Here is a 12,016-nt window from a genome sequence, read left to right as displayed (position 1 = left end):
AAAAACAAACAATCGATTGAATCGATACTATCAATACATAGTTATTCGACAGCAAATATAGTATCGATAGTATTGCCTTATTTTTTAAATAGTGATACTGTCAACAGCCTATCGATACTACTGATTTTGCTTCAACTATCGATGGTGGAATATGGACCGGCAATTAGATCAAAACCGTATTTTTTGCACGATGTTCTATCTTTGTTATGGATTGTGTTATTTGCTAACACTGCTGTCAGAATTTATTCAAGCCTTACTTACTTCCCTCGAGGACTGTTTTCCGCAGTTAGGCCTTTTATTCAAGTCTAATAGGCATCTGATATTTCTTCAGTGTTTTTACTACTACTACCTACCTACAGAGGAACAAGTTATCGCATACACATTTGGAAATTAAATTGTCAACCAGTGTATAAGTACCCTCTTATTCATAAAAAAGATAAAGCACATTAGTTAAATTATGCTTTGTTTCGTTCTGTCAAAGCCAAATTTTGTAAAGTACGATAGTGACAAAACATATTTTAGTTTAAAGTATTATCTTTTTTTATGAACTAAAGGGATAGTCTTATATACGATGTTTAAATATATGTGATAAAAAGATTCATTCATCATTATTATGTTTCCTATTGGAGTGTCACCTCTCCTAGTTGACTATAACTACGAGGTTTCTGATTCTTTATTGGCAAATGTAGAAATGAAGTTTTTATTAGCTATCACAGTAATTAACTTTCCGAGAAAATCATTATTGTAAAATTAAATAAGTTAACATACAATATGTTTATGGAAGTTTTAAGTACTTTTTATTATTAGACTTTGATTAAATCAACGGGACATGATACCATAATTGGTAAATTAGCCTTAGACTAAGACCGATTGTGTGGATAATAAGTGAGGTTGCTTTGGGAGTATACGCTTCGATTTGTTTGGATTCGACTGACAAAAAGGGATATAGTTATACAAAAGAAAGAGAAGGTGGAAATCCTACTCGTGCCATTGGTACACTGTTAAGTTCGCAGGTTCGTAAAAGTCATGTCAGATGCCTTTAAGCTAATTGAATAAAATCTCACACCAGCGATAACATACTCGATAAAAAAGAGGTCGAGACTATTACGTATAAGGGTGTATTATTCCCAAAGAAGGTCGACGTTAGGCAGGCAGGTCGTTAAAGCCACAGCCAATGTCCAAAATTTTTAGGTTTCTTTTTAACCGTGACTCAGAGTTTTCCGGCATCACAGCCCTGAACGGAACCACACACGCAAGTATGAGAGAGAGAGAGAGAGAGAGAGAGAGAGAGAGAGAGACAGTTAGTTACCTTCTTTCCCAGTGACGTCACTCAGATAGGTGAACTCCAAGTGTAGGGTGCCCACTTCAGAGAGGATGCTGTTGGGCCCCGCCCAGTGGTACTGCCTGCTGACCTGGAACATTAACGTCGCGCTCAGTACTGGTGTCAGCGACACGGTTATTTATGTGCACAACAAGAGGCCCTCGACGACAGACACAGAACGTCAGCAATAAAAGAAATTTTCGTCTGAAATCATTCTTCGGTCTGTCCCTATTTCGTGGAAATTTGTACTATTTGTCGTATTAAATAAGGATTATTTTCCCATTTGATGCATGCTACAAATCTTAGTAAATAAAAACATTCGTAGACGTCGTTTTATCCTTATCTAACAACCCTGCCAAAGCACTAAAACCATTACTACCAAGTCTGCTAAGACAATTTTTTACAATTTATATTAACATCAATTGGCGAATCATCATCAGTTTCAAATAAAATCTCTATAGTATAGATTGCGTTTAAATGTATTTATATGGTGATAACAAATCGAGTGATAATTACGTAATTTAGTAAATTCTTACATAACAAACAGAGCATCCGTTCCCACGAACATAAAATAAATTTCACTAGAATTAAATGGCGTGTCAATAAAAAATTCAACGTTATGATATAAGCAATTCTAAGTAATCTAAAAGGCTATATATATATATATATATATATATATATATATATATATATATATATATATATATATATATATATATATATATATATATATATATATATATATATATATATATACATATATTATTGATTAAAGATTATATGTATAATACTTATACCGATATAATCGTAGCGATTTTTTTTTGTAAATACTATTTCATCATACTAAATTCCTCGTATTTAGTCCAACCAAGTACATTATTACATTTTAAAAGAACTTCCTAGGGAGATAAGGCCGCAATTAAGGCATTTTAAACGAGTTGTTGCCCGCGGTCCTGCTCTCGGCAAAATGTCAGCCTGTCTCACTATCCAGCTCTTCAACTATGTATGTCCACACCAAAAATCACCTCGCTCTAATGCTTCGTTTTGACGTGAAAGATGGACAAACACACTAAAGATATTTCAAACATAATACTGCCTTTATTCTTAATGTTCGAACATCATTCCGGTCTGGGTTTTATTGAGTTAATCAAATGTTTCCGGTCTAGTCATTAATAAATAAGTACTCTTGATGATTTCTAATGAAAATAGTTAATTTCGAACATTGAATGTTGAGTTTTTATTTCATCAAATTAATTTACTAAATGTATTATAATGAAAGAGAATAAAAAGAGTTATAGTATAGTATTGTTTTAAAACAAGTAATATGAAAGTGAAATTATCGGTAATGCCGTGTAGTCTCGGGTTTGTCACGGTTTGATGACTGTTATATAAGCTACTACTATTTGATAACAGATTAATTAAATAATGAATTGTTATATTACGTTAATTGTATTATGAAAACTATCCTTATTTTCATTCCATTGACAAAAGATTAACTTTTGTTTTTTTTATTCGTGCGATTAGGTTACTACGTTGGTTAAAAATAAAATATGTATACATTATAAATTAAAATAAAACCTAAGTTATTTAATGACCCATACGAAATATTTTTATATGTAGCTACTCCGTTCATGCTCTATCAATTTATATGTTGGATAGTAGCGACAAAAAATATATTCAAATTTTCTATTCCAACGCATTAATTTAACGCGTATTGAAAAAGCGCCCGTAAGAACGGAGAAATTTATCTCACAAACATGTTTTCTTAAAATTGCCATTGAAAATCTAAAACCTTTGTTGACATTTCTTTCTTTCCATAGACAATTCAATCATCAATAACCGACTAAACTCTCAGTACATTGTTACCTATTCACAGTAGCGCCTTAACACCTGTTGTAGCGAAGCCAAGGCGCATACATAATGTATCGATTGACTGAACCTGCTTTGACAACTACAATCTGACGATTATTATGCAGATTTATTTTACTACTATTGTATTCGCTTGTTTGTTGAAAGCAGGCAAAACAATAATAAATTCTTTAGACGCGCGCGCTGAAATCATGAATATTAATTTATTGATTTCACAGGAACGAGAAACAAAATTTAATTTCAACTAAATTCAATATCCTATATTACTTTACTACTACTACTCTCATCAGTCTATACCTTTGAGCGTGGAGAAGCAGGCAATCGAAATGTTTTATGTAGTCTTTCGTAGCACCAGATGAATTCACATTTTAAATTAAACAAGCTTAATTTTCGTAGCAAGTTCGTAGCACGAAAGCAGACGGTTACTAAGAAATTTATAATGTTTGTTGTTCTGTTTATGAAAGGTACAAACAATAAGTTGTTTAGTTGACTTATTGTTAAGCGTCCCTATATCTAATTAGTAATTGAGCACGATGTCTTCATTAATACTACTGGCGTCTGCGTGAGAGTACATACTTTGGTGGAAGGGTTGATGAGCGCGTAAGGCAGGCCGGTGGGGGTCTCGAAGGCGGGTAGCAGCGCGTCCGCTACGTGAGCCGCCTTGGTTTTGAACACGGAGTCTCCGGTAAGCGCGTAGCATGAGAGGAGGCCACCCACGAACCGAATGGTCGTCTCGAAAACTGACAGCTCGGAGTCCTGTGTATAAAAATGTTATTTTAGCCAGAGAATTAAACAAATATACTTACACCCTTTGCCCAGCAGTGACACAACAACAGACTAGAAAAAAAAACAATTTCGAAACTAGTAAACATATCCCACACTGTTTAAACTACTTCATCTCAATAAGCAGATGAAACCTTAAATATAAAAATGTGACTAGTTCGAGTTACCACATTTTGTAATTGTTGTACCATTAACTAACTTACTTTGACGTTAACCCAATATGTGTGAGTAATTTGTACCTATATATGTAATTATATATGTAACAATAATATAATAACATCGCAGCTAACCGCAGTTTAAAATAACACAATGGAATAAAAAAAGCACGATTTTATCAGCAAATAAATTTTGAAAGATCAAAGGGCATCGCAAATGTTATTAAATTTGTAGCGTTTGTTGTCGCTGTACTGAGGTCAAGTTTAAATCACTACATACTGACATTTTCTTGGAAAAAGGCAATGATAACATAATCCATTTATATGTAAAAAGCTAATAACATACTTAACGTAAACAAAAAGTATTTTTCCTTCTTATTGAGAGGTTTTGCTAACAGAAGTCTTAGATTTCGGACATCTTATTTTATCTTGTAGAGAGCTAATTGGTTACACTAATTTATTATAAACTTATGTAATAAGTAACTTCACACACGATATTTTTCCGGGATGAATGGTACCCCATGGATAATGGTACTACATGTATGCAAATTTTCAAACAAATTTACTATCGTATTTATATGAATAGGACAGGATTAAAAAAAAATTGACGTGAAAAAGTGTTTGGGTTGGTCTAATTTATGAATAAATGATTTGATAGCTAATGGCATTAAAAATGCAACAGCAATTTATGGATATTTGATCTTGTCAAATATTTTATGCTCCTGCAGTAGTTATAACTTGTCATTTCAGTACAGAAGCCCTGTAATGGCCGACCACCACGCGAACAATGTCGGAATAATTAAAATACACGCTCGTTACACTCGTTGACAAACTTCCTAGTTAAATATAACTGGGCTTCGTTAACTAACAATTTTTACGCAATCATTCCATATTGTTATCGACGATAATTATGACTTTTAGTGGTAAATAGTAAGAAAAAGTAGAATAGTAAATTTCCTTTTTTCTCTTTGGGCACGAACTACGAACCCTAAAAAAACTAAACTTGTGTGTGTGTGTGTGTGTGTGTCTGTGCTCAATCGGTTGATGAGATCTTCTTCAAAATTGAGTTGAGACTCCCGCCGAGACATAGGGACATATATTGCAAATAAAGGAAAAGGTTGTTAAAAATAATACGTACGATTTCGTTGATATTCAAGTTCTCGGCGACCCAGTCCCGCCCCTCGCGGAACTCATCCATCAGGCCCATGATGTACAGCGTGTCGAGGCCGTCCACTATAGTGGCGCCCATGTCTCCACCTCCGAAGATGCTGGACAGATGAGGTCTCTTGGAGATGGGCTTCAGCTCGTTCTTGCCCCACGCATACAGCTTGTAGTTGTTCCACGCGTGCCGCATCATCTGTAAACAAATAACATCTTTATTACAGTTTCAATCGCGATTTAATACAACGCATTTTGATGTTTACAAATAAAGAACGATTATAGAAATGGAGATACTATTAAAAAAATTAATTTCACGACTTAACCGCTGGGTCTTAAAGACCTTTTGTTGCTGAATTCCCGCGGGAGAATATGCCGTAAAATTCCGTATTACAAATTCGTATAGTTATAGTTACTCCGTAAAAAGACAATGAAAATGCCGAAAACTTCGAGTTATCACTTGATCGGGTATACCTCCGAACACACATGTGTTAATACGTAAATGTTTTGTACGTACACTAAGCTAAGTAATAGCAGTAAAATTTGCCGTTATTCGTCAGGATTGTCAGTAGATGTAGCTTCACCAATAAAGCGTGTTTCTTTCGAGAATGTAAAATATTATTCAGATAATGTTAGCAAATATTTTCAAAAGCGACGCCATAGATCGTGTCTCAAAGACGTCTTTGAAAAGTGTGGCAAGCCTTCGGGAACAAGTTTTAATCCGGGCCCGCACGAGACGGGCCCCACTAATGAAAGGATATCGGACTTTCCTCTGGCCCATTAATTATTATTAGGCCCGGAACTCCGCTAGAAAGTCGCCAATGACTTGGAAAAACTGAAGACTTTGCCAATTACACTTTAAATATAAGGAGGAAAGATGGGAATTTACATTTGTAAGCGGCAGTTTCGAAACCAATCGAGCAGACAGAATTCACTTCCAAAGTTACAAACTTTTAATTATCTGTTAACATTTAGTGCGATATCTTAGCGATAGTTAACTTAGTGTTTTATTGTTTTTATTTTAATCGATTGTAATAATTGACTAGTAATTAGTACTAGCCCATTATATAAAATGAGAGTTTAGGTGTTATTCCTAAATTCTCATTTTATATAATGGGCTCGTCGAGTTGTATAGAGAAAATACTCCGAGAGCGAAGTTCTTAAATTTATGACGATTGATTTTTAAAATTACGTTAGCATTCATTATTATCTAAAATCATTTAATTGACTAGGTTAAAAAATTAACGGCGTCCTGACATACCCCAATAATATGTTGTCTTTTATTTAAAATATCGTTGCCATCTTCGGACACCGGTATATAACCCACTAATGTACTTATATCTACCAACGTGTATTCTGTTTCTTTATTATTAAGACCCTCATTTTTACGGCGGGATTTACGCGAGCGTGGTCTCAGATTGTCCCAAGTTTCCAATGTATCAATTTCGGTAGTAGATGCCTCAAGTATAGGGTAAGCAGTTGTGTTCTCTTGCATCGTAGTAGTTTCAGCACTGTCGTCCCAAGAAACGTTCCCGTTGTTCCCGCTGGCTTGGGGTCTGCCATCGGCCATTTGCGATGATGTCCATAATAAAAGCATCATTATGAATACGAACATCATGGCTGCAGTAATAAAACGCAAGGAGAATCGCATTCTAAGTTGGTATTATTCACACACTTGACTGCAATGGTTCTCAAATCTCAATATTGGTTTAAAGTTTATGGTATGAACTTTAATAATAATAAAAATTGTCACTTCGATCACATCACTCGTGCCAAAAACGTCCACAGATTAAAAAAGGGTCGTCTGGATGCGGATGCGCGTGTGCACAGAGTCGCGAATTTGGACAATCTGAGTTTGATTGAAACGCGTCAGCGACCGCGCGCGTCGGCACCGGCCGGCGACCAAACTGAAATGTTTCCGACGGCAACGTCCCGACGCCACTGATCCGTGGACCACCGCTGCTGGATTTTGACTCCGGAATTATCTCATCGTTACGCGTGATAAGGAATGTGATGTTTTATATACAGTAATATAGTGTTTTATATACTGTACAGTAGTGAAAATATTATACAACAGTGGTCACGGGTGGACTGTTGGTTGTTGAATAATAGTTCGCTGTTAGTAAATTTAATTTGTCATTTTTATGATATGGTGTTCCTTGTATTTTTGGCATAATTTATCTTACTTATTGTGGTGATGACAAATATTACTATGATTAGGCGTAAATAATGTTGCATATTCCTGGAAAAATGAGAATAACTAATAATTTTATTAGTCAGAGAACAGTGAAATCGAAGCTCCACATTTTTCATTGCTTTACAAATCGCAAGACCGACAGTGATTTATAGAATTTTTGAATAAATTTGTTAGGCAATTATTTCTCGCTTGAGCTTCGAAAAATGAAGAAAAGCGGCCGGCATTAAGACTGTGCAATAAAGGAGCGGGTCCAGACGGTGAAATAATGATTTCAAATACGTCTTGTGTCAGCAAAGTGAAGGCGAATGCCTGTGATATCCTTCATTAAAATATCCCTTCATTATTTCCAATCAATGAATACCCGTGAATCAAAATTTACCTTAGTCTTTTCATCAGGAAAAATATGCTTAGAACTGATTGAAATTTGTTTTTTATGTCCTGCCAGTAAAACTGGAACTTTCCGTATTTACTGACATTTTCAGAATCGGTACATTTTTTTCATTTCGGCTGACAAAAAATCTATAATAGACTAACTACTACTGCTTATACTGTACTACTACTACACGAGTTTCATTCCGCGTTTCCTAGCAGGGATCATTCCGAAATGGTACACTACTACCATAAATAACATAATTTAAAGTAAAAAAAAGTATCAGTTTTGACTACACGGAAAGTTGTCAATTACTTGGGGATTTCACTACGGCGGGTTTATCTTTCATTCCCTCGTTTTTAAGTCAAATTTTACATTAGGTAATTTTATACTTCTTGTGATTGATAACTTCCGTCAAACAATTTGGACTAAAATATCTCAGTAACTGTATCTATGGATTTGGAGCTAAAAATATTTCTAAATCAGAAATAGACTATTTAAAATTGATTAGTTACCATGTCTCACACAGAATGAAGACTTAAGATCAACATTCGATTTGATTTAAATCAGTGTAACATCAAACATTGTGTATTTATATATTAGAAGATAGGAATGCGTGTATGTATGGTAGCCGTGTAGATAAACCAAAATGGGAGACAAAAAAATGGAGCAAAAAACTTCATTGTTAAAAAATTATGTACTTATTGTCTTATTTATCTCGAAGAAGTCTTAAACAATGTAAAATATACTTAGAATAAAGTTCCCACGGCCGCCCGACGTGGGTAATGAAAACGATAAATGAAACGTTACGACGCCATAACTACGAATATGTGCTAGGACTAGGACGAAGCGTTAAAGATTTCCCAAGAACACGGAGTGAGTATAACATTTTCTCATTCTTCGCGCGTCTTAGTAAAAAAATGTGAGGACCGTCTAGAAAAAAAATCCCGAGCGAATTATAATTATTTCCTTTATTAAATAATAAAGGAATTATTGTTTTTATTTGTGAACATATGTAAATTGCTAATAAATAAGTACTATCGAAATAACTACTTTCAATCTGTGTTAGACCGAGGTGAGCATTTGAAGCCTAGTGTAAATAGGAAAACCTCACTACAATGTCGATTGACTTCGAATAGAATCGTAACAAACGGTACGCACCCCATAGGTATATACATAAACTGGGTTCAATAGAACCGTTCTATAGGGAATATTTTCCCGAAACTGAGAATCGAGCATCTTTCGCAGATAGTTGATGTTAGTGGAAAGTCCGTTGCTAGGCAACCAGGCAATATGTGCCACCGCGGGAACTAATCTCGGCGGGCGGTAATTAAGTGTGGAGCCCGGGCTGCCGAGTGCATTCCGGGCCGGCGTAAATCTGGGAGGAGGCCAGATTTAGGGTTATGGCTCGAGCAGCGGCCATAAGACTAGTGCTAGCCCGTCTTCGAGTGACTTATCGCTCGGCCGCCGCTAAGTTACAAAATAAAGAGGCTCGGAGCTCTCCCATCTGAGCGTGATCCGTATTATAGCAGCATGGGCACCAGTTTTCCACAATTTACTAGATCTTAAGTTTGCATGCCTACCTGACTGATCTAGTATTATTTTTAAGCTGTTTTTATGGAAAAAAATAAAGAATATTATTATATTATATTATTGTTGACGTCTTGATGTCGCTCAGGGTCCGCTTGAAAAATGTGTGTGATAATTTTGCCGTGGTTTTATGATCGGCCGCCGATCTGACGTCAACTTTTTCGGGTATGCTATTGTTGCTTAAAAAAATGACAAAATAGTTTTATGAGTAAATAGTATGTTGGCTTAGAATAGCATCAGTTCGTATCCTCCCGTTGTTGTCGTATGAGATATGAAAGCCTTAACAGCTGATAATATGTATTAACAACAGCCATAAGCAACAACAGCAAGGATAGTTAATATCAGGCAGGAACCTGGTTGTAAAATCGCAGACTGATGAGTCTGCGAACAAGGTTCAAAATTTTATTCGCAGCATCAGTCCCGAATAAAGTCCATACGAAGATGAGAGAGGGAACGAATTCTGTACTATAATTGTTTTGTGGCCGATCTAAAACGCTAAAACTGCCGCCTGTTTCTCCACTAAAGAACTAGTGATAAAACAGCTGCCTGCCTAGTATCTATGTACTTCATTTTATTGTCTCCTTTCCATCGCCATTATGATATCTACGTGGCTGATTTGCCGATTAAACCTTGATTAGATTGGTTCATTCACGTGGATGAATGCCAAAAAATGACTTTACAAATAATGACTATGTAAATAATGCCACGTCTTCATTATCGTCTTCATTGTCGCTGTAATCAGATTGTGTAATATCTAATCGTGAATGCATTGATGTGGTATGGTAATTAATCTTCTGTATTTCCAACTATTAGATATCTCGTTATTATATCACCCAGAAAAAAGTTTTCATAAATATCGAATTTTAATTGTGAAAAAGTATAATTTGGTTGAAACCGAAAGGGATTATGGGAAATATTAAAATTGTTCTGTTCTACTCTTTGTACTCCATTAGAGTATTCTGAAATTTTGCCGTACAAAAACATATAGGTATAAGAAATACTTTTGGAAAATTGTGACTTTTGAATATTTATCTTACACATATCAGATTTTGTGTACTCTACATGCATCCATCCCACCCATAATAGGTTGCAATAAGTTTCAAGTGACATAATAATTACTTTCAAAATCCTGTAATATAATACGCAAAGCTAATTTGTAACAGGTAACTGGTACAGTCAACTGCAAGACGAATAATCCGGCTTGACCTTATGGGGACGTAATAGAAGCGAATTCGCGACAATTTGTGTAGGCTAATGTGCTGTTAAATGTACATAGGAGGGTGAGTAACGTACTACCGCAGACCGGTATTCGGTGTCAAATTGATGGCCGGCATTGATCGATGAGCTCGGCATGTCGCCGGCAAAACAGCTGACAGAAATAATGTTCTATAAGATTTCATGCTTTAAGTAGGTCTCAATGAAATTGTATAGGAAAAAATATTTGCGTGGATTTTCGAGCTTATAAGGTAGGAGATATTCAGGATTTCCCGAGGGTTGAAGTCATATAGGCGGCCGGTTGTAAAATCACAGCAGAAAACTTATTTTTTACGCTAACCAAAGGCTGTCGGGAATCACATGGAAAATCTGAGATAGAGTAGGGAATACCTGTATATTAGATAAGATACCGAAAACAATCCGAATACACGTGTGAAAAAACGTGCAGGATTCATAATATTTGTTGACAAAAACGTAAAATTATTTAATCCGTTGGATTGATATTATATAAATCAGCCATTTCCCAAGTCTGATCTGAAGTCATATCATTTCTGATATGATAACAGGATTTAAAATTAAGTCTCAGAATGAAAATAACAATATCAGATATTATAAACTTCATAAAAAATACATTTACTTGCTGTGCTTTGATGACGAGAGGAAGTTTATTTTATAACTGTTCTTCGTTGTTACATGTTATGTAGGCGCTATCAGGAAGATCATATGCTTTGCTGTAACACGGCCAACAAACAAACACACGTTATCACGAATACAAAGATATTGAGGGCGGGACGGCGTAGCAATCCGTAAAATTAAAATTTACGAAGTGAACAAAAACGTAGCCCTGCGAAGAAAGACATCGATTAAGAGTAAGACAACGTTTCTCTATCTCGTCAGCCAGGGTTGTCGCTCCGTTTTATAAATGGGAAAATTATTCAGTATTTAACGATTCGATTACTTGGATTTCCTTCAGTCTAGTTAATTTATGAGCGATGACATTGTAAAACCGTCTTGAATTGAACTCCAAAAATGTCAAATGGTCTCAATTTTGGAAAAGCTTTTATGGACCATTTTACATAGCAAGAGGCGTCAATAAAAACATTGTGGTCCACATATAATCTCAGCTGGCTGAAACAATGTATGTTCTTACCGGATATAAGGATCAACCCTCACAAATCCTAGTAAACTGGCAGCGATCAGAGATCAGAGCAGCAAGCCCGACATCGCGATAACGCGCAAAAGCGGCTAAGGACCTCGGGCTGCGACTTTTTTCACTAATGGAAAATCTGCATAATGGGCCGCTCCCCCCGTGCCAGTGATTCGATTTGGTAGAAACACTTTATCCGCGGCCGACCCAC

General features: G+C 35.7%; 1 protein-coding gene across 2 annotated transcripts in view; it reads right to left on the bottom strand.

The window, feature by feature from the left end:
• The window catches only part of alpha-Man-Ia (alpha-Mannosidase class I a), a 58,043-nt gene that overhangs the window by 9,956 nt on the left and 36,071 nt on the right, over positions 1-12,016 (bottom strand). Inside the window, exons 1-4 of one of the 2 annotated variants that reach the window (XM_053747440.2) lie at positions 6,548-7,074; positions 5,267-5,485; positions 3,767-3,946; positions 1,310-1,412 (exon numbers count right to left, since the gene is read on the bottom strand). In XM_053747440.2, coding sequence (XP_053603415.1) covers positions 1,310-1,412; positions 3,767-3,946; positions 5,267-5,485; positions 6,548-6,937 — 892 coding nt within the window. In that variant the 5' untranslated portion in view covers positions 6,938-7,074. Of the gene's footprint in view, positions 1-1,309; positions 1,413-3,766; positions 3,947-5,266; positions 5,486-6,547; positions 7,075-12,016 lie in introns of those variants that run through there. The other variant, XM_053747439.1, reaches the window with a different exon arrangement.

Source organism: Plodia interpunctella, chromosome 7 (genome assembly GCF_027563975.2).
Source record: "Plodia interpunctella isolate USDA-ARS_2022_Savannah chromosome 7, ilPloInte3.2, whole genome shotgun sequence".
NCBI classification, from domain to species: Eukaryota; Metazoa; Arthropoda; class Insecta; order Lepidoptera; family Pyralidae; genus Plodia; species Plodia interpunctella.
Note: the sequence above shows the minus strand (reverse complement) of the source record. Positions and strands in the feature narration are given on the sequence as shown.